Source organism: Electrophorus electricus, chromosome 15, assembly GCF_041902795.1.
Source record: "Electrophorus electricus isolate QZ-2024a chromosome 15, ASM4190279v1, whole genome shotgun sequence".
In the NCBI taxonomy this organism is placed as follows: Eukaryota; Metazoa; Chordata; class Actinopteri; order Gymnotiformes; family Gymnotidae; genus Electrophorus; species Electrophorus electricus.
In genome coordinates this window covers 14,658,714-14,682,500 of record NC_137511.1, presented here as the reverse complement: position 1 = coordinate 14,682,500, position 23,787 = coordinate 14,658,714, and the positions used below count along the sequence as shown (strand labels likewise).

Genomic DNA, 23,787 nt, shown 5'->3' with positions numbered 1-23,787 from the left:
CCCAGTAGTCCTGGTCTGGGTGATACTGAGTACTGATACTCTCACCTGTAACTACCATATGTCTGATCTCCAACATCGATGTGTAATCCACTTACTGTACAAGAGTCAAGATCCTATAGGATTGAGAGGAATGGCCTTAACATGGATAAATCTTAATTAAGACTTGTATACAGGTTAAAAAAAAAGTAATATTTAATTGTTGCAGCTTAAAGCAACTTTTCTCCTCTACACTCCTTTAACACACTCCATAAATACACCACAACCCACCCCCGAAATAACTTATATGTAGGAAAAGGAATATTACAAAAAAATCTTTTTGAGGTGAAAAAATAAAATAAAATAGAATCACCTCAACCAAGCAGGAGACTGCTGCAGCTTTTCTTAAGAAGGTAAGCACAGTAGTCTCCCCTACACACACACACAGAGAGAGAGAGAGAGAGAGAGAGAGAGAGAGAGAGAGAGAGAGAGAGAGAGAGAGAGAGAGAGAGAGAGAGAGAAGTGCAATAAGTGTTCTTATAGTAGAACCCCATTAAAAAGTAACTTAAAATGATGTAAACTCGGTTTTTCTGTGAGCTTACAATTACAATTACAATTAGTGGACTGGTATTTATATTGCTGTGCTTGCTTCTCATGACATTCTCATGAAAATACCTGGAAAACTAGTCAGAAATAATTGTTTAAAACATTATAATAATAAATACAAAAAATTCAAAAACTCAAAAATCTCAAAAGAACAAAGTTATCAAGCTCAAAACACAATATCTAAACCATGTCTGTGAGAACACAGGACAAATAGATAAACAAATTACAAATAAAAAAATACAAATAACCTAATGTCTCATGAATATTATAGCAATTATTTACCACTAGATGGGGCTTCATCCCCAATTACTGTGTTGCGTATATTCCTAAAGCTTTTCTAACACACTTATTAGAAAATGTATTAGAATATTCCTAATACATTTACAGTGTATATTTCTAATACATTCCTGAAGTGCAACCATTATGAATGCATACATAATATATACTTTTTATAGCTGTTGTGATATTCTAATGTTCAGCAACATTTGCACTTCCTAGGTTTGCTATCACTTCCATGCTCGTAATCACATTTAGCTTTGTGTTTATAGAAAGACAACATGTGCTCTAAGCAGTTTTGTGTCATGCATATGAGAAGCCTGACTCAGTCTGGATGGGGGTGTGCAGAGGATGCAGACACAGCTGTAAGCAACTGTCCAGACTGCTGTGGAACCGGGAAGAAAGAAAACAGTGGCTGGATGAGATTAGGGTTAGGGTCAGGATTAGGGTCATGGTTGGGGTTAAGGTCAGAAGAGGTCACCGAGGCCGGGAAGAAAGAAAACAGTGGCTGGATGAGATTAGGGTTAGGGTCAGGATTAGGGTCATGGTTGGGGTTAAGGTCAGAAGAGGTCACCGAGGCCTGGAAGATGATCCATGATCCATGATTCCATGATCCTCGCCTGGAATCGGAGCATGGGATCAGAGGAACAGGAGCAACCAGAGAGAGATAAAGGGGGATGGGAACTCAAATATGCCTCTTCAGTACACAAGTCTTGACATCCCAGAATAGTACTGTACACTGAGTACTTCTGGAAACACCACTGTAAGAGATGCACTGCAGTGCCAGGAAACCAGAGTTGCTTGGTTCATATAGTCATTTCCAAAGGATTACAGCGCATCAAGAAAGAATGGAAAACCACAGCAATGATAGGCATTGTCATAATCACAGGTTCACATGTCAGTGTGATCCAATCTGAACTTTCTGTCGAATGAGTGTATATAAATATCATGTGGGAATGCCACGTGGATTTCATGGAAAATTCCACAGTATATGATTAGATCTCTTGGTCAGAGGTGATTTTAACACATTCATTAATAGAAAATAATGTTTTGCATAATAAGTTTTTTTTTTGTTAGTTAAAAGAAAGCAAGATATTAATATCCTTTGAAGGATGAAAAAAACGTTTATGAAGCAAGTTTGTATATTTTAAGCAAAGTAGCCCTTGCCTAAGTTGATCCGTGCTGGCACAATTCAAACATTACACTTTTATTTAATAAGCGGAATCTCAATGGGTAGTCTTAGTATTAGAAATCAGATCAAAATCCGATTTGGGCGAATTTGTATATTTACATGTCGGAAATGGGAAGCTCTCGACTGAGCTTGATTCCGTTGGCAGGCAACACAGGAATAACGTGGAGCGCTCACATTGTACACGCACTCGATAGAGTACGTGCGCGCCCGTGAATGAGAGAGAGAGAGAGAGAGAGAGAGAGCGAGAGAGAGAGAGAGAGAGAGAGAGAGAGAGAGTCAGTCTCCCAACATCAGCTTCGTCGATGAGAGAGTTTAAAAAGCTACCTAAAGTAGGGTAGTTACGGTGTTATCCTTGGATTTAGCGGTAAGTTGGCAATCTATTCGGACCAACTTATACAGTTAGATATTCGAACACAGATAGTTCATTGCGGGCTTCAAACCTTTACGCTCCTAAGCACTTTGTGTCGTGTCGTGTCAATGTCGAACATAATTTCATACAGTGATTGGAAACTGTCAGATAAATACTGAACTGGATAAACAGACTCGAGACGAGATAATTCATCCAGCAGCCATCAGCAAGTAAGTGGAATTTCGCCCTTGATTTCTGGCCTACGATCATCTTTCAAATTAAAATGAGGACAGAAAGTTTTCTTTTCTTTTATGCGTTTAGTTATACGTGTATTAACAAGCGCGTATTGTTGAAACACATGAAACATTTGAACTCGAAACTGTATTTCCGTACATTCTGTAATGTTTTCCGGCAGATTCGCCGTAAAGATAAATATCTACCATCTGAAAACACTTTATTGTACAAATAGTTTATGCGCCATTATTTTAAGAGGGAGCTCGACTAGCGTAAAGCTTTCTCTAGATGAATAGATAACAATCATTATTAGACTGTATTAATACAGTTTATTGCGCGTTTACTTTGTTCACCTGCGCAGGTGTGTGTTCGCCAGTCCGGCGACAGACCCCAGAACCCGCCTGTGCTCTTATTGGTTTTGGTCAGATGTTTCTAGCAGTTTATATTCTCACTGGAAAAGCAAATCTGTTGTTTAATTAAACGTCTTTGAATGTTACCAGCGCTTCGCCCCTAGCAATCTTGGAATAGCACTGGTTTCGTGCATTTTGTTTACTTCTGGTTGGGTCTGTGTGCTATACCGAACTTGTAAATATAAAATATATCAAATTAATATGAATGTGATTTTTGTTAGGGTGCGTACACACAGACTGTACACAGTTTCTTGTTTTCCCTTTTGTAGTACTGATCTTCAGGGCAATATAGGAAAACGTTTAATATTTTTATTAAAGATAAGCAATAATGGTGCAATGGAATAACACATATTTGCATGTCGTAATGTCATTGTCATTGACAGACATGAACAGTTAAAACCAGCTCTGCAAGCTTTGCAGATAAAGGCAGCCTAGCAGTTTCACAGTGCAATGTTCCAAGAACGCTTGCTGGGTTCATTAGAATCAGAGCCATATTGTTTGGTTCTGACATGCCACCAGGCAAAGTAACCCTTGAACTTTGAGACTTCGAGTAGCATTTGTTTCCAAGGACTTATGATCCGTTAGTCAGCTGAAGAATTACACAGGCCTGCTCCTAACTGGTGGGTGACAGAAAATGTTAACTTACCCCATAGCTGAGAAAATGAAAAATGCTTTGGCTTATCATTAACTGAGAATAGGATAGCGGTTAATGAAGCTCTTGATCAGAAGTCTCCAGAAATATCTATTATTTAGCACAGAGATTTTTGATTTTTGATTTTTTTAAGTTTTTTAAAAATTGTTTCCTTATGCCTAGGGACTTAAGAAAGAAACACACAATGTACTAGATTTTGAGCACTTATGAACCTATAAAATGGTCCAATATTTGGTGTTTTCATCTTGGTGTCTTCTGGAGTACCAGATCTGTTTGTTTGTGTATGTCTGTTCGTCTGTGTGTGTATGTGTATGTCTGTGTCCGTGTGTGTCTGTGTGTGTCTCCATAGGCAAAACCATCTGTTTCCATCTGTTCTGAATGTTTTAAAAACATTTCTCAATGAATCTGCTTCCTACATGTAACCCTTTTAACATCTGGTCTCTCTAAAACCTGTCGCTAGCCCATTCTTCTATCACTATCCTTTAACCATAACTGAAAACACAGAAAAAAACAAAGCCAAAATTGTTTAAAAGGCATATGAATGATTTACAGAATTCCTGGGATCGATTCCAAGTTTAGAAGTTTGTGTTCTCTGTCTCTGCCCTTGGACGAAGACCTTCAGTGTGTGTGCACCCCCTCCCACACACACACAACAGGGCTGGGCACAACTCTAAAGCAAGTGCAAGCATGCTCCTTTTTAATGGTAGTGATATAATTGTTGAGATTTTTTTGGCTTTCGCTCTCCCTCCTTGGGTGTGTTAGATGACTCTGCTCTAAAGACATGAGGCACAGTCACCTGCCTTTGAGAGTATTAAACATACTCTCACTTACACTAACATTGTCTGTCTCTTCCTGTTTATTCTGCGTCTCATTGTTTCTCACTCCCACATTTTTGCCTGCTTTCGTCGTCATCGTTTGTTTATTTATCTCCCATGTTTGTGTAATCGCAGGTGATCCCATTGGTCATCAGTGGTTCCCCTCTGCCTGGTACCATGGCGACCCCTCAGGCCTCTACGGCTGTGCCGCCAGGCTGCGGCTCCAACCTCAACACCCTCTACTACAGACTGTGCGACCTGAGCGTGGTGTGGGGCATCGTGGTGGAGGCGTTTGCCGCCGCAGGCGTGCTGACCTGCCTGGTCCTACTCATGGTGCTCCTGGCCAGCCTGCCGTTCGTGTCCAGCAAGAAACGCCGCAGCTCGGTAGGCATCGACACGGGCTTCCTCGTCTTCGTCCTGGCCCTCTTCGGCCTCGCCTTCGCCTTCATCGTGGGGCAGGACTTCTCCACGTGTGCTTCGCGCCGCTTCCTCTTTGGCGTGCTCTTCGCCGGTTGCTTTTCATGCCTCCTGATGCAGGCAGTGAAGCTGAACGTCCTGGCCAGGCGGGACTCCGGGCCTTCCGGCTGGTTTCTGTGCCTGGGAGCCTTGGGTCTCTGGCTGGTGGAAGTGATCATCAACACGGAGTGGATGATCATCACCGTGGTGCAATACCCTCAGAACAATGGCACGGCTAGCGTGACTGTACCCTGTGCCGTGAACAACAAGGACTTCGTCATGGCTCTGATCTATGTCATGAACCTGCTGCTAGCGGTTGTCGTGGCACCCCTTCCTGTTCTGGCGGGACAGCACAAGCACTGGAGGAGAGATGCCGCCTTCATCCTGCTCACGGGCCTCCTCTCCGTCGGCATCTGGGTAGCCTGGATCGTCATGTACACCTATGGGAATCCCAAGTATGGCAGGCCCCTGCTGTGGGATGACCCCACCCTGGCCATAGCTCTGGTGGCCAATGCTTGGGTTTTCCTGCTGCTCTACACTGTGCCAGAGGTGTGCTGTTTGACTGAGGAGGATGAGACGGTTTTGAGCTTTGGGCAGGACCTCCACACCAACCCTGGCTATGAGACTATCCTGAAAGAGCAGAGTTCCCATAGTGTCTTTATGGAGAATAAGGCCTTCTCTATGGATGAGCCCAACTCAGGTAAATGATCTTCTATATCTTTGCCAGAATCCAGTTATCGTGATATCCTGAGGCTTCAGTGCCCTTATATCTTTACTGTAGGAAGATTAGATTAGATGTTTCGCTGTCTCAACCCCCACCCCCCCCCAAACATACACACACACACGCGCGCTCCATTTTCTCTGTACTGAGACAAAGTCAATAGCAAATATTTGTGGTTTATCCATTTTATATGTTGAAATTATGCTATTGCTGATGATCTACCTATAGCTCAGCACAATGCCAGTTATGTCTGTATGCTATTTTTGTATTTGCTTAGCCATTGTGACTGACTAGACAAAGAGAAGCTTTGAAGACAGTGAAAGGACACTATCCGCGTTTATGCACACCCGGTTTAGCTAATGCAAGATGTGAAAATATATGGATCAAGGTGAAATGGCCAATGTCTTATTAGTCAGCGAAGGTCAGGCTGTGTGTGGACCCAACCCATTGTAACATGAGTAAACATGACCACAATCTGCTCCAATCTGTTGCTCAGGAAAAACCCTGACTCTGGCTGTTTACACTAGTGCATCTCCACGGAGATGGAGGTGTGGCATCAATATCGTCTGAGTCAGGTATTTCACAGAGGAAGAAGACATTTCTCCATGCTCCTGGTGACCATGCATCTGTTTACCATATAGTGGAGCCCCGTGCCTCGCAGCTGCTGCTGTGGGCTCTCTTTTACGCATTCGGAGCAGGTGTGAGAGGGTACACGCAGCACTGTTTGCTTAGCACCAGTGATTTGTTAGACATGCCATATGTCCCAGTGATCAGCTCAGGCTTCAGTGCCCATGGGAGCACACAGTGATTTTACTTCACATGGGTGTGACAGAGAATGTGACTCATGCGTTTTATTAAATACATGTTTTAAATTTACTCTTATGAATCATGCTTGCTTATACACCCCCACTGTTCAGAAATGCCTCATTCGGCTTCACCTCGCAGGCATACAGTTAGTCTACCGCCATGCGCAGGTTGTGGTAGCAATACTCCTACATCCGCAGTCAGCCTCTGAACCCTGGACCACAGAGGGGTAGACCGCTCTCAACTCAGCACTGACACTGCTGTGCTGGACACACATATCAATGTAGCATTCGATATAATCAGCAGAACACTGTTTCTTTGCTGTGTTGAGAACCCACCCAAACAACCAAAGACCTCCAGTGGTCCTGCAGTAAGAAACTGAGCATATATAAATGGAATGGAGGGGAACTGTTATATTGTGTACATCAACAGGTGGGCTACACTGTATAATCATGTATAATACAGTGTATAATTAATGGGGCAGTGGTAGTTCAGTAATTGGAATGTTGGAATTCCGACTAGTAATTGGAATGTTGCCAGTTCAAGCCCCACCACTGCCAAGTTGCCACTGTTGTGTGCCTGTGCAAGACCCTTAACGCTCAGGTTGCATTCAGACATAATTGTAAGTCGCTTTGGATAAAAGTGTCAGCTAAATGTAATGTAAACCTTAACATCACACAGTTGCTGAATAACATCAGCAACTGCAGACAAGTGTTCACACACTACTGCTCTCCCAAGCAACTTTACTGCACACCATCTTGTACCTGGGATGAAAGAAAGAAAATGTAAGTCCAAAGTAGGTGTTCCCAGTGAAGAGGAGGGAGAATGTACTTCTAAATGGATGTATAATCAGCTGAGCCAGCCTGTTTAGACTTAATCTCTAAAGCAGTATTGTGTGGGAAGGTCTTACACTCTTTGTTCTCTTGTGTGTGTTATTTTTGCTGTCAGGTAATAAGCCAGTGTCTCCATACAGTGGCTACAACGGCCAGATGCGTAGTTCCGTGTACCAGCCTACCGAGCTTGCTCTCATCACCAAGGGAGCAGGAAATGTAAGTGCCTACCTTTGCCACTTCTGCTTTGCCTATACAGACATTCGTTCAGGTAGAGTTGCGCGGACACTATTTGGCTGTTTTACGGCTTAGCTGCTCTCTGACGATGGCTGCGTGCGAAGGCCTCGTCATGAGCCAGCGTGAGTTTGGTTGTGTAAATATGTGCTCCTCCGCGTGACGCCATTTCCCTGCCTCACACTCATACCTCCCGCTGCAGCCGGACGGCTCTTTTGAGACGGCCATCCCTCGAGCCACGCTCAACCCCCTGCACACCCTGAACGACTCGACCACGCAGCCCGACGTGTCGGCCCTCGGACAGAGTCCCGCCACCAACGTACGCAGCCGCAACGCTACCCCTCTGCCTTCTCTCCTACGCTACCATACCATGTCTTCTTTGCCATCACCACTGGGGCCTCCTCTCCATTTGGCTGTTGCTCCGTTCGCCTCTTGGGGTCGCTGTTCTGCCCTTCTTGGCTATAACGTGAAGCTTATTCGTTTGATGCTGACTATTTTACATCTATTTTACTCCAGTCTTGCAAGCTGAAATCAAGCTCCGTGCTTGTCCTCTGGAGACCCGCATCTCACCGGAACTTTCCGCATTCTAGAACCTCCACTTCTCCTTTCCTCATTCTTCTCTCTTTCATCCTCTCATATCCTGAAGATTCTGGTTATGTTTTTTCTTGCCACCTGTCTTCAGCCTTCCTCTTTCTCTCTCTCTCTCTCCCTCTCTCTTTCTCTCTCTCATCTGAGGGGGAGTCTTCGCTCTTAACTGCTCGCTCACTTTCTGCCTGATCATTCACTCCCACAAGATCAGGTTCCATTTCCAGAATGCACTTACTTCACAGACTTCTCTCTGCATTTTTTGTGGATTTTGTGCTCTTGATAGCGATACATGGCCAGTTCACTGTGTGCTTAGGTAAATGAAAGTCATGCACTGAGACAAGAAAAAAGATCTCAAATCAGGTGGTAAGGGCCAGCGCAAAGTAATAGACGCACAGTTGGAAGAGGCTGTCATGCCGGGTGTTTTGCTTCATACAAACCTTTTAACTTTTCTTATACTTTGAAGTGGAAGAAACATTCCCTGAGACGATGAGTTATCCCTGCATAGACCTGCAGGTTCAGAGTCTGTATGTTTAACCAAACATTCCTTCTTCTGGCCTGCAGTACAACATTATATATAGGAGTTATATAGGCTCTAGGGTCAGGGCATATGCATATAGGGACAGGACAAAATCAATCAAAGAATGAGGCCAAATAAAAGTGAAGCGTGATGAAAAGTCACTGTCGGGCGCAGGAGCTTGGAGGTGACCTCCAGTCCCGGAAGGCTGGAGCATAAAGCAGTCCAGTCTTTCTCCGCCCATCAGATAATCATCAAGCTCTTCAGTGGCTGAACAAGAGGAAGGTGGCTCAGGCCAAACACTGCTCTCCCTGCTCTGGCCCAGTCGGACATCTGATCAAAGTAATAGAATGTGTGGGTCAGTTTCCACTTCCCCTCGAGCACAAGAGACTCTATAGGGGTGTTACTTAGATTGTAAGGGATTCTGATGCTTCTTTTAAATGTAGTGCTGCAATGATTGTGATGTTGTTTCTCCCTTTCTGTTTAGGGTAACATCTTGCATTGGAAAACACAATGGTGAGGCTGGCCAGGGTGTCTGGCTCCAATGTCCTTATTTTGATATTTTTCTCAAGAAACTTAAATTATGGGTCCACCTTGCTGTTTTCTCCTTCTTAACCTTGGAGTGGGTAATTCTGCCCATTGCAGAGACACTGTGCAGGGAGTTCCCTCATGGCCCACAATGTCACTGACCTTAAAAATCAGTACCAGGAAATCAGACAAAACTTGACTTTGCAACTGAACAAAAGGCGTGGAGGTTTTAGATGCAATGCCTGTTACTTTTGCACACCGATGCAATGCATTTGCATAGACATAGGAGAACAGACAAGTGGAACTAGCTGTGATGCTGTATAATCTGCATCAGTCAGCCTACTATCAGATGCCACATCTGACACACTTAAGAGGAAGGTTGCCTCCTATTGTACAGTCTTAAACCTCAATATTTAGGTATAGTGAGAGCACATGTATGCACTAGCCTTAATTTAAGATAGCTTTCAGCAACAATAACTTCTGTATAGGAGTTACCTTAATACTACTATATAACTGATAGTGTCTACACAAAATTAAGTTTCATGGCTTTCTGTCATTACAGAGTTAAAATGTCCAGTATTGCAGTACATTTTTACAGGCCCGAGCAACTCTCTCCGAGCACATCCAATGGAAATAGTATGATTATATGCTTGTGTCTTTGAATTTAATTTGACGAACTGGACTGAGTATGTATATTCAAAAAATAAAGTCTGAAATCTGAAATTTAGGATGGTTTGTTTTCATTTTTTTTCTCTTCTGTGGAGGTGTGAACTCTCTGTCACCTGTCCTAAGGGTGCCATGAGGATAAAACGCCAAAGTGGAATGCATCAATTGGAAATGTCCCATCATCTCTGGCTGCTGGCATTAATCTGACAGTAGATAAGTCTCACTGTCCCACCATGGGCGCGGATAAGTCCATAAAAGCCAGTACGTTCCAGGAGAAGGGTTATTTAAGGCAACCATTACATCACAACCAATTCTGGAGTCATAAGCTAAGGCATTTTATGTTTGTTTGTAGGTCTGTAATAAAAAAAATTCCGGGATAGCTAAGTGTTTTTTCATTTATTACTCAGGGTTATTTAAGAGTATTCTCGAATGTTACTATCAGACATAAATAAAGCAGAGATCATGCAGTCCTAGAAAAAACAATAAGAAAGAAGCTTCCACATAATGTTTCATGGTATTGAAACTGAAAAAAAAACATTAACATCTGATAAAACTGAATTTACATAATATGTGTGTGTGCATGTGGGTGTGGGTGTGAGCATATATGTGTTTAATTCCTGCCTCTTTTACCAGGTCATGGCAGGACAGTCTATTATTCTTTACAGAGCTATATGATCTCGGCCTGTAAGTCGCAGTGTTTCTGCATGCGGTAGTAGAAGAAAGTACCCCTTCCAGTTACAGCACTGTTGACAGATATGCCTCATGTCATTTACAGCTATCATGGACCGTTTGACAGAGTGTATGGAAACAACAAGGGTGAGGAAGGAGAAGAGGATGTAGCGCTCATGATTAATTGCTTAGGCTTGGTGGGGTGAGGTGAACTTATGTTGTATATGGGAGAGGAGAGGAGATCTCGCAGAAACTGGTTTATGTGTATATGAGAGAGGAGATCTCGCAGAAGCTGGTTTATGTGTATATGAGAGAGGAGATCTCGCAGAAGCTGGTTTATGTGTATATGAGAGAGGAGATATCGCAAAAGCTGGTTTATGTGTATATGAGAGAGGAGATCTCGCAGAAGCTAGTTTATGTGTATATGAGAGAGGAGATCTTGCAGAAACTAGTTTATGTGTATATGAGAGAGGAGATCTCGCAGAAACTAGTTTATGTGTATATGAGAGAGGAGATCTCGCAGAAGCTAGTTTATGTGTATATGAGAGAGGAGATCTCGCAGAAACTAGTTTATGTGTATATGAGAGAGGAGATCTCGCAGAAACTGGTTTATGTGTATATGAGAGAGGAGATCTCGCAGAAACTAGTTTATGTGTATATGAGAGATGAGAGGAGATCTCAGAAACTGGTTTATGTGTATATGCTTTTGTACAGGTCAAGGGAAACGTGTAAGGGTTTGTTTTTTTTCCCAAAGTCTATTTGTAATGATCACTGTATTTTTAGTTTATCTCTACTTATCATGTTATCTTACACTATATATTTTTTTTAAATCTGCAAAAGATTTTTAATTAAGTTATTTTAAATTTAGACAGAGATCCTTAAAAAGATGTGGGAAAGAAACTGGAGATGAATAAATGTCTTCTCTTTATTCACTGCCCCCTGAGCACACACACACACACACACACACACACACACACACACATACACACAGCTGTCTACCTCCTCCTGTTTGTCTTTAGCCAAGTGTCTCATGTTTCACCCTTCTGTCATGCAAGAAGCCATTCTTGATCGACTCATGATAGTGGGCAGACCGACTGAGAGCTGAGCACTTCGGGTCCGACTGGGAAGCTGAAACACAATACACACACCACATGTACCCCTGTTACAGACTGCAGAAATGAGAATTTGTTACATCCGAAATGCAAAACTCTTCATTTGGAATCCAGAAACCCCTTTTTAGACTATATCAATAAAGGTGCTCTTAAAAGACGCTCCACTGTGCAGTAAGACAAACCAATGGGACTGCATTTTCGGAAGTCAAAGAGATGGTGTTGTGAAAGTAATCTTGTTCCTGATTATGTCCCACTCATAGCAGAGAAAATATGCAGTGTATCGTCTTCTCCACTTTCACCAGATGCAGCCTTACTGTCGGACCCCAGTCACTTTTTAAAGTAGAGTTGGAGTCTGGTCTATCCTTAGAGTCCTATTCTTAGATCTGTGGGGAGGAAGGATTTTAAACACTTGGATTTATTCTTATAGAGATTTATTATGGCGTGTGAAATGTTGTTGGCTAGTTAAACTATTTCAGTCCAAAAAGACAACAGATGATGTACAGATAAATGTTTTGCTCTGTAATCATTTCAGCCCTGTAAAAGAATATTAGTGAGTGTATAATTTATGGCAGATATGAGTGTGCTAAAAAATCACAATGATATTATGATTAGAATGAAAGTGACCAGCAGAAATGTGCAGAGGAAAGCGTGAACCTGAGTGTACAGTGCAGTCCCTGTTGTGACATCCGGGCCTGTATTTGCAGTGACTCACTGAACAGACTTCGCTCACTGTTTAAGTGAACCCCTCAGCAAACTCAAAAGCATGCTCTGAGCCAAGGATATGCACATAAGCTGTTTGAGAAAGCCAAATGAATATGAGACAAATATTTGAAATGTTCAAAATGCTATATAGATCATATGTACACACACTCTACCTTTATATACACATATATAATATATACTCTATATCAATACATCTACAATTTTGACTAACCACAAATTTTTTGACTACTAATTTTGACTATATATATATATATATATATATATATATATATATATATATATATAGAGAGAGAGAGAGAGAGAGAGAGAGAGAGAGAGAGAGAGAGAGAGAGAGAGAGAGAGAGTGAGTACGCAAGGTTTCCATAGAAACATTTTGGACAGAGCTCCTTCATCAGCTGTGCAGGAAATGCTTCTGAATTTCTATGAGATGAAGCCAGTTTATGTTCATACCAGTAGATGTTTAAAGCATAAAATTCATTGCATGGTGTTCTAATGTTCCAAGGTGAGTTCTTTTTCTTTTCTTTTTTTTTTAACTACAGTACATTAAACAATCTGGGATCTTACTCACCCACAAAAAATGACTTATAATAGGGTGCATGGTAAGAAGTCTGTAATTATATATAATTCTGGGGAAAGAAGGACATTTTACAGACAAATCTGGATCATACATTTTTATTTTAAGGAAAACCTTCATGCCCTGAAAGCAAATCCATTATGTAAAATCTTCTTGACTGCATACAGTCCTAATTTGAATTGAAAGGAAAATGTTCACAATCTTATTCACATGTCTGCCCCTTTCAATCTGCAAATGAGTGAACCACATGGAATGTCATTTAGAATGTAACCGATCTGTAGCCGTGTCACTGTAATACTTCTACAATGACAACACGCTGTTTAGTATCATAAATGAATGATGGAAACTGAGGACATAGCCCAGCTGCACCGGGATTGACTTTGGTGGTGTGGGTAGAGGCTGCAGTAAACACACACTCAATTTGACATAAGCAGTCATGTAATGTTGTGCTTGGAGAGCCTTTGTTGTTTGAATAACAAATCTGTCCTTCATGTTGCTGTTGCTGCTTTAGAAGTATATCATGTGTCTCTGGTGGGGGTTTTTTTTTTAACCTTACTTTCAGTCAGCTTTCTGTTAACTGAACTCAAACTGAACCCATGTCTCTTGTTTACAAACACATCACAAAAACATTTACATTTAGGGCAGTCGCCACCTCAGAACACACACGTACACACACACACACACACACACACACACACACACAAACCTGCACAAAGACTTCACTGTTTTGTGGGCAGTTCAGACAGGATAAGTATGTGTCAGTATGTTATGTGTGTACTGTGTTTAACCATCATGCCTTTTCAGTGATAATATTTTTTTCATCTTCATCTCCTTGTTTGATTCAGAAGGTCTAGCTGGACAAATTCTGAGATACACAGATGTGGCTGTTCCCACAGCACTGAAAGGACTAGTTGCTGTCACACTTCACTACAATTGAGAGTAAAAATGACACGAAAGAAGCACTGTACACCATGCTACTACATGTATCATGTAAATACAGTACATTTAGATCCATGTTTCTTGTAAATACATGTTTATTGTTATTGTGGTAGTGTCTATAACTATTTGGGGCACAAAATGAACACTTTCCCAAATTCAGTAAATCAAAAGGTAAAACAACGATGCAAAATACCGCAACTGATTACTACAGGTAAACCTTGTCAACCATATTTGTTTATGTGCGAAACCAAGCAGATATTTACTTAAGCTTGCCATGTAAATCTGGTTCAAGGCGTTACATGTGAGACCTTGTAACATTCACGACCCTCTCTGACACGTCTGCACAGAGATGACCTAATCCGCGAACTCTTAACCTTACACCTCAGCACCAAGCAATCAATTTAGAAGGGTCTGGCTTTAAAGCAAAGAGGTTCAGGTTAATGTGAAAGCAGCACTGTGCACAGAACATTAGCTTTCAAGAGCTTCGTTTGCATTTTTTGCCAGTGTCAGTCAAATTCAGGCTACTGAGCCCCACGCTTCTGTGTTTGTATTTTGGTGTGACCACTTACATGGCTGCATGAACACTAATCTGTTGGACACCTAAATACAGTTAAATAGTAATGCACTCTAAAATATTGCTGGAAAATATAATGAAGACATTTTTTATTCATCAAACAAATCTTGAGTTGAACTAGTTGGGAATTGAATGATCTAATATTATCTTCTCTCCTGTACCCTCCCATTCAAACGGGCTTGGGCACAAGCAGCACATTTTCCTGCTGTAATGCTGCACCTTTGCATCTCTGGAAGGTTTTGAATATGCCATTTCAAGCTGATTTGCACTGGGAACGCCTCCGTTTCCATTAGGACTCACCTGCACTCGGTTCGTTTGCACTTAATTAGTGTGTTTGCATGACCCCCGGGCCATGTGCGCCTGGTTGCCTATCCCGGCGGGAACGCTTTTTGTTGTACCTAGCTATTTATCATTACACACATCACAGGAAGCTTTGGAGCGATTACTGCATCACACACAACCAGCTTACCAGTCATTTTTTGTCTGTAAGCGTAATGCGGAAAATTAATTATTTAAATGATTTGCATTATTTAATTAACATTGGTAGAAGGATAAGTAATGCTAAGCACTTTGCTGAGGTGTGTCATTGGAGGAAATTGCTATTATTTTTTTCATTAATAATTATTCATTCGTATGTTTATTTCAGTGCAGGACTGATGGAAATAGTGAAGCGTTTCCTTTGTCCTTCACCCAGTCTCCTGTGGGACAGCGGGGCAGCAGGATGGCTCCACTTGTCACAGAGGTGTCATTCTGGGGTTGCCAGCCTCGCTATGGGGGAGAGGAACACTGTGCTCTTTGTGAAGCACAAACAAAGCTGGACCTGTGTGAAGCCAGGTTGGCGTTCCTCTGCGGGGACCCCCAGGAGGCAGGCCAAAAGCATCAGGCCCAGTCCAAGCTCACCTGTTCAGCTACCGACCCGCCTCCAAATGCCTCAGTAACTCCCTGCCAAGGGCAGACCCATTTCTGGGCCTTCCACGGTCAGCACCACAGACATAAAGGATGCCATGCAATTGCAAAATGGAGTGTGCGAACAATTATAGTGAGTTAATTTAAAGTGCACTGCAACAGTCAAATATGATGGAGTGTGACTAGTTGACAGCGTGACTGGTGACTCTGGGAGTAATAGGACAGTGTTCCATGTCCCTGTTGACTGAGCTTTGGAAAGTCTCACCCCTTCAGATGAAACAAACTGTTCGTATAGGCCCAGAGCTGGTGTTTTTGTTGTTGTTTGTTTTAAAGGTTTGCTCATTATTTGCACCAGGATTACTATTTACTTTTCCTTTTTCATGATAATGCCTTTGAAAGTTGTTGTTTATTTATTTGTTTATTGGTTTCCTCTGATGTGGCATCATTTGAGAGAGGTTTCTTACATGAAGCATGATTACGTCAGTGAGTTTGCAATATGGGTAGATTGTAACTCAATTAAAAATGGCAGTATGTTTGTTAGGTCTAAGCATTTGTAATCTTTTATAAGCTTGTTGCCAGTGTGACTGTGCTAAACTCTGTCAGCAGTGTGTGGGAGCATTAGAGAATAAAGGTCAGGAATGTGCAGACCATGTCGGACAGTAGACCAGCCAAAGAGCATTTCTATTGATGATTGGGATTAATGTCTTAAAGGACCCACATTCCTATCTAATTTAGCTGTGAATGAATGAGACACTTATGTTTCTGCATTTGTGGACCTCATCTAAAGCCTCTGAGTCCTTGTTTTCACAAGAGCCTTAATTTAAACTCACCGGTCCATTTCACGACCAGTCAGGCTGCCCCTTGGCCCAATGGGAAATACCTGTCTGAGGTAAGATGAGGATGGTTTCCAAGGCAACAGCTGGTGAGAGGAAACCCAACCCAGAGGAGTCTGACAGACTTCAGAAACTCTGTGTGTGTGTATGTGTGTGTGTGTGTGTGTGTGTGTGTGTAGGTGTGAGAGAGAGAGAGAGCACGCGAGAGAGAGAAAGAGAGATATAGAGAGAGAGAGAGAACATACATGTGAATGTATGCATGTGTGTGTACATGTGTGTATCTTCACCAGGGTTTGGGGGACTTGTTTCTATGTAATCAGTAGGCACATACATGTCAGGCACAAGATTTCTAAAATCTTCATAGAGGAGTCCAATGTGTGAAATATCATTATTCTGTTAAATTGCAGGTGTTTGCAGCACCTACAGAAATAACTGTAAAGATTAGGCCTCTTTAAAATATGTAAGACATAAAACATTGAATTTACCATAATCTAAGACTTTTCACAAGATCATTTAAAAGAAGAAACAAACTGAAAAATGCTCACAACATCCTGCAAAATGCCCAATCTGAGCAGAATGGCTTCCATTACGGAATTACAGATCCTTTAAAATGTCATATTCTTTTCTAGAATGGTTTACAATAAAGCATATCTAAAAACAGAAAAGTAGTCGACCACAAGGAAGAACATGGCATTTAGAATGAAGTAAAGGTATTGGTATTTATACACCCCCCCCCCCCCACCACTCCCATTCAAAAAAATAAAAGAATTCCATGTTCCACAAACATTCCACATCAGTGTCAATATACAGAAATCAAAAAGCACACTTAAACACAATTGCACAAGTTTTATCTGAGTTGTGGTTATATTTAAAACTATATTTGGTTATATATTTAAAACACCATTTTAGCAGAATAAATGGCTCTACTATATTCAGACAGACACACCTGGTCACATGATGAGAGATCTCTACATACCATGTGACTATAAGGAGAGCATAGCAACGTACACCCCCAGCACACTGAAAGCAACTACAGATATTTACCTACTTCTCTTCAGATATCAATATCAGTCCCATACAAAGACAGCTCATACTGGCCACAGTGTCCATGGATACGCTTTAGGAATACAGGCTCCATTATTTGTTTAAAGATAACAGCAGAATATTCATTCACCAGAAAACTGTTTGCTCTAATGCGGGTGATGAATAACACTGACATCACAGTATGTTTCTTGGGTAAACACTGGCAAGGTTTTATAGGGATGGAAAATTGCCTGTATGTGTATGTGTTGGAAAATAAAAACTATCTCAGGGCCAACGCCTATAGTCAGAATGCATCAAAAAGTCTCAATTTAGTTTAGAATAAACTTCTCTGAAATGTTTTTTCAAGTCATGATTATAAATGGAAATGACGCTAAAAAGCTTTGTCTGGCCAGATCATTTGAAATATAAGAACAGGTTATTTGAAATTCAAGAACATCTGTCCTTGAATTTCAATCAGTCGCTATATTTTTGGCTGGCCATTGTTATCCCAGCCATAGTTAAACCAGATTGCAGTCAAACGCTACGTTTTCCCTGAGGTCATTTTTAGGTCTGTCATGCCCCGGTCAGCACCTGGTCAGGAATTCAGTCACACCAGCACCAATCAAACTTCACAGCCAGTTCTTCCATCATGATCACCTTCAACCATTCCCAAATAATTTCAATACCTTCACCTGTTCCCTATAACTCTGCTCCTGTTTAACCCCAGTGGGTACCCTTCTCCAGTGCTTCACATCTAGCCTGCAAAGCCTAAAAGCTCAGTGCATTTCCATGTCTTTGGAACCTGACTGCCGACTGCATCTATCAAGCCCTGTGCTGCTTTGTTGTTCTTTAATAAAACCCTGACGTTGTCTGCATCACATGCGTCTCACTCCTGTGTTCAGCAGTGTCACAAGTCTATCACCTCATGTAAAATGTAGGACAACTAAGAAGGTTCGCTGTTTGTTGAGGGCACTATGTAGTGCGTAGGACAAGTGTGACACTGATACCAACTTGCAGCTGGATAATTAGACAGTTAACTCTGCAGGTCCCGGGGCCTCACGAAGCAGCTCGACGTGAACTGCTCAGCTCAAGGGCACAGCGTAAAATCCAGGCGTCAGCATGAGCAGCTGACGTAAGAGCAGCTCATAGGCCCCTGGAGATGTGGCATGTCGTTTCTATGGACATGGTTCTCGAGTATGCACACCTGTGGGAGCTCCTGGCTTCCAATCTCTCAATCTCAAGCACACAAAACAGAGAAGAAAAAAAACAAAAAACAAAACGCTGTGCCATATACAGCATAACAAAGGCATGCCACATCAGTGAGTCTGTATTCTTATTAAAGAACAGTGTGAAGGTGGTTTCACTTCTCTACACATTAGACTAGTCTTTGAATCCACAATTATGTACAGAATGAAATCAGGATTGACTGGAATCTGGTTAAGAGGCTTTTGAGAAGGCTTTGGTAATGAATGTGATTCTCATAGTGACTAACGTAGCTATAGTATTTCAGGTTATCCTATCTCTTGATTGTTCGCATTGGCTCAGCTCTATATGTAAAGATAAACACCTTAAACTTGTGCTGTACATGAGGTCTGCGTTTTTACTCAGGACGCTGCTGGTTTCAGAATGTGCTCTGATCATTCCCTGGTATAGCACATACAAAAAATATATACATAAAATTTTAATGGCTGCAATGTCGACACAAAAAAGGAATTCTGCCTGGTGTAGCTCTAGGGTTATGGTGACAACATGTAAGTTGAAATGTAACTTTTGGGAAACTGATGAGACCTACTTCCTCTGAAGAACTTCCACACCTAGTGCTCATATTTAGGTGTTAATGAAGACCTTGATTATCTGGTTCATGTGCGTTAGATTAATATTAAACCTCACTTGTACAGAACAGGATCTGAACACTCTTGTAGGACAGCATATCCTATTGGAAGTCTGACCTTTTTGGATGTATTATTATTATTATTATTATTATTATTATTATTATTATTATTTTCACACCATCTGTGAAATCCTGAAAGTGTCTTTATGCCATTGTAGCCAGTAGAGTTTATATAATTATTCAAGACTGCAGGGTATGCTGGTAACGGCATGACAAATGGCTCTAGTCGCTTAAGGACATCTACAGTGAACGTTTGGTATCGCAGCGCACAAACACGGCGGAAGTCCAACCCTCCGAGGTCTTTCACGCATTTACAGCTGCTATAACGCATCTGTTCTTCACACGAAAAACGGCCGTCCGTCACTGCAAAGGTCATAGGTGATAAAAATGGATGCCTCCTGTCCTAAACAAGCCTGCGCTCTGAGATTAAAGTAAAAACATTTCGTACATCGGTACTGGATATTGGATTAATTAACGGTAGACATGACTGTGTGGGCTTTTGTTCTGTTCCTCCTACAGGATGTCTCTTAAAAATACTTCTTCATATTTGCTAAGGGTATGTATCTTAAAATTCGAAAATCAAAACGCCGGGCCTCTGCTTTGTAGTGTAAAATCTCTGGAAATGCTTTCATGCTGCATCGATGGTTGACATTCGTCTTCTGCGGATCTGCCAACCGTGTGTTTACAGCTAAAATAAGCTACAAATAAGTTAGCTAGCAAGCTTCGTAGATTACACCTAGGCACCTAATTGTCCTAGCTGTATATAACACGGAGTCATCTCTTGGCGTTTCATTCCACCTAGATATCGCCATCACGATGAGCAGGTTGTGTTTAAGACGCGCGGTCGTGCACATTCAAGTTGGCCTTGTCGTTGCGTTATTGACCAGCACTAAACACGCCTGCTGTCTCCACAGCTGTACATCCTGTACCCGAGTCCTGCGACTAAGAAGTGCTTGGTCGGTACCACGCTGCCCCAGAGCAGACTTCTACACTGTCTTACTCGTCCCTTGCGGTGCCGAAACCAGGACGAATCTGCCCTGCCATCCTCGGGTCCACGCGCGGGCGGCACTGCGCGGTCTGGACTTTCCGAATCCGCTTGCTCGAGCCCCCCACCCCCTCCCGCGTGCTGCTGCATGAGCGGCTGCCATAACTGCGCGTGGATTGAGTATGCGGAGCAGCTGCTGAAATGCTACAGTGGCGGTGGAGAGAAGGCCCTTGATGCTGTGGAAGAGAATGTTCATGATGAGAACATGAAGACTTACCTTAGAATGGAGATTAGACTGCTCAAAGGCGAATGATTTTTCCTGTCTGTTTTGTGCAGTTCCACAGATAAAACCAGTTTTTATATGTATATAATTGTATGTCGGACCATGTATAGAGAAGGTTTTTTGTAGATATGTGTTGGAGTATTCTTTGGGTCATTGGACCAGAGTTCCTAAAAGGGAATCCGTCATGTGTCAGCACCCAGAGATGAGCGTTTTCTGTAGACAGATCTAGAATCTCAGTTTGAAAATTTGGCTAATGTGGTGTCTCAGGTGAAATGCCTCTACTCTTTACACTGTGCCTGGTGCAACCATAAACATGGTTAAGCATTTATGATATTGCTGTATTATAAGTCCATGTAGTGAGTAAATATATTGCCCATATAAGGCCTTACATTCTGCGCGGTCATAGTCTATCCGGGGATGATGTAAGAGAAAACACCGCTATTTTCCTTTATAAATATTTGTGTGTTTGTGTCTTTAACTGTTAAGATACCTTTTATAAGGATTCAGTACTGCATGCAAAAACCACAAGCATAAATAATGTTTAGGGTCATAACCAGGCTTGCCCTTATTTTAAAATCTGCATGGTACTAAATGGTGGATGTAAGATTTTGTTTTACCTGTAGGCCTTTTAACTTTTAAACTAAATTTGGACACTGGACACCACATGTGTGATTTGATTATAAAACTAAAATAGCATTTTTATTCTCCAAACATTTTTTTCCAGGAAACTTCTAATTGTATTTATTTATTGATATTTATTTATTTATACTGGGATCTACATGCATGGATTGTTTTGTTGTGTGTTGTATTTTTTCCACCTCTGGGGGACTTTATTCAACAACCACCCCGACTCCTCACAAGTCGTTGAAGTTATGTTTTTATTATTTTGTGGGAGACCTCACATTTGGAAAACAATTAAATTCACTACTATTTATGAATAAATATTTCTAATAATTTGTGTTCTGTTTAAAGAATTAAATAGTTTTCAGCATTTTAAGAAAAACTGATAAAGCAAAACTTCATACTGTACCGATACATCCCTTGTCATTTTGTTTGTCTAGTGTGTGTCCACCTAAAATCTCTCACTAATCTTTAATGAAATATATCCCTTAACTAATCTTTAATCACTGATTACTGATAAAAGCCATGTGAATATCTATTTTACAATAGCATCTTGCTGAGTGTCTTGGAGCGTTACCTAGCAGCACGGAATGTTTTGGATGTTCGTTTGTGGTGTACATGGTTACCTTGGCGACAGTGCCACTGATCTGTGTACCCTTAGTCAGCAGGAGCAGCAGTCAGCAGGCGGGGCTGTGCTCCAGCAGCCGGGCTGGATAATCAGCGTGAGCCCTCTGGATAAATGACATAATATGTTATGAGGATGTACAACTACACTACTCCCTATGGACAGATAAGAGAGGGAAATGACATTGACAGAGTTCTGTTAGAGGTTTTCCTTGTAGCTTAAACTGTTGTGTGTCATCACAGTGAGCCTCATGGACTTGCTTCTGGGACCAGACTCATTCTTTACTGTTATAGCCACGTACCTTTTATATTAGTTTCAGTGTAGTTATTGAATAACTAACATTAGTTATTGTACATTATTTACCATCTTAATATTAATTAAGTAATAAGCTTTAAGAGTAAGAGGATATGCAATTTTTTACTGATTAAAGCAGTGCATATTTAGCCTAATCAGGTAAAGTTTTGACACTTAGGATTTAAGCAGGGCTGTCAGACGCCAGCATTGAGACCACACTCAGGCTCAACCCATCATCAACTGACTACGAAGCCCTGCGTGAGCTATCCTGGGACGAAGGAGTGCAAACACTACTCAGCCCAACCATGTGGTTGAGTTGTTGGTGTGTAAACTTCCTGATCTATCACTTGACCTTTTCAGTAGTGCAAAGGACTGCAGTCAGAAATGCAGGAGTCCTCTGGTATTAAGTGTGTTATCAGTACTGATCATTAAATATCAAATGTATCATAGCTGAAGTGTTTGTTAGCATGTTTGGACGTGGAGCATCATTATACACCATTTGGATACGTACATATAGATACGCTGTCACTGCATGTCTCTATACAAAAAATACACATACCGTCAACGCATCTGTTGCAAATAGCAACTGAAAATAAAGAATGTGCATATCAATATAACCCAGGTGCTAAGAACAAAAAAAATAAAGCTTTGAAATATATTTACAGACATTGACAATTCCCAGACAATTCCCGCATAAAATGTCTACTAAATTGTATACTGGATAATTGTATACTGTACATATACACTACACCACTGTACAGAACTGCACATAAACATTACTGCCGACTAGTGGCTCTTGGCCTGGTGCTAAGCTCACGTGTTTGTTGCTAGGGTGAGCCAGGTTCAAAGCTTTTCCTGGTGCCTTCACTTCAAAGTCACCCCGGAAAAGGGTCACAAGTGTTGGCATCAGCTCAGTAATATGAGTTTGATAAACTGTTTAATCAACATTATAATGCTTTCTAATTTACCTAGAACATTTAAAATATCATTTTATCACTGTTGTGACCAATTGCTTTCCTGTACATAAAGACAAATTAATAATTTTGTCACGCACACAGATACAGTTCAGTGAATAGGGCCATAACCCAAACATTTCAGTACCACTGTTTTTCAATAAAAGTATTAGGACACTGTTTAAAATTCAAGGGATGTGTCGCAATATGTGTATGATCTCACATCCACAATTTGTATCCTTTTAATTTCATAGAATTTGCAGAACAGTCAGTGAATGATGGATAAACGTATCAGTCAAAAAATCTGATAAAGTTATGCTTAAGCATACAAAACTCTTCGTTCATACAGCTGAATAATTTATGTACTCAAGTGAGCTATACCTTTGTAGGTGTTACAGATGCATGTATGTTATAGAGGTGTTTATTATCAAAGTACATGCGTGTTATAAAGATATAAAGGTATAGGTTTATTTAAATGAGTTGTTATTAGATTTACATTGACATATGTCTGACAGCAGTCAACAACAAGGCCTTTGATTATAAGTGGAGAGACACAGATGATCAGATAATGAGGCAAAAAAATCAGTGAATTAACCCACAGCCCTGGAGTAGGAGATGCTTTTGTGTTAGTCTGTTATGGAACCAGCCATTGTGTTTTTGTTTGTTTGCATGTACATGTGTTTATATGCTTGTATCAGGAAGCATGAAATACACTCCCACACATGCGTTTTATGTGTTGATGCCCATGGCATAATCCATGCACTAAACATCAGTGTTGGATCTTGGATCACTGCAGTCTGGATTTAACTCAATCTTGTAAAGTGTTCAGTATTGAAGGATGTGTGGCTATGCAGGCCAAGGCTGGAGGGGCCCAACAGATGGGGGCAGTTGCATAACATGACCATGACATGACCATGACATGACCATGACA

At 41.4% G+C, this 23,787-nt stretch overlaps 1 protein-coding gene across 9 annotated transcripts; it reads left to right on the top strand.

The window, feature by feature from the left end:
• The first annotated feature begins 2,240 nt into the window (after nucleotides 1-2,240).
• gprc5c (G protein-coupled receptor, class C, group 5, member C) lies at nucleotides 2,241-16,701 on the top strand. Of its 9 annotated transcripts, XM_081697599.1 has the most exons (6): nucleotides 2,241-2,414; nucleotides 2,551-2,629; nucleotides 4,248-4,370; nucleotides 4,646-5,666; nucleotides 7,440-7,540; nucleotides 15,089-16,701. In XM_081697599.1, the coding sequence occupies exons 4-6, from the start codon at nucleotides 4,688-4,690 to the stop codon at nucleotides 15,488-15,490; spliced, it is 1,482 nt and encodes a 493-aa protein (XP_081553725.1). In that variant the 5' UTR covers nucleotides 2,241-2,414; nucleotides 2,551-2,629; nucleotides 4,248-4,370; nucleotides 4,646-4,687; the 3' UTR covers nucleotides 15,491-16,701. The 9 variants fall into 9 exon arrangements, with proteins under 9 accessions (XP_081553725.1, XP_026868882.3, XP_026868879.3 ...); XM_027013081.3 differs by lacking the exon at nucleotides 2,551-2,629; XM_027013078.3 differs by having other exon boundaries at nucleotides 2,241-2,629.
• Nucleotides 16,702-23,787: the final 7,086 nt, after the last annotated feature.

Bases quoted from the DNA above. Each gene is read 5' to 3' on its own strand.
- gprc5c (XM_027013081.3), top strand. From the start codon at position 4,688: ATGGCGACCCCTCAGGCCTCTACGGCTGTGCCGCCAGGCTGCGGCTCC. The intron at 5,667-7,439 runs GTAAATGATCTT...TTTTGCTGTCAG, and splicing joins TATGGATGAGCCCAACTCAG to GTAATAAGCCAGTGTCTCCA. The intron at 7,541-15,088 runs GTAAGTGCCTAC...TGTTTATTTCAG, and splicing joins TCACCAAGGGAGCAGGAAAT to TGCAGGACTGATGGAAATAG.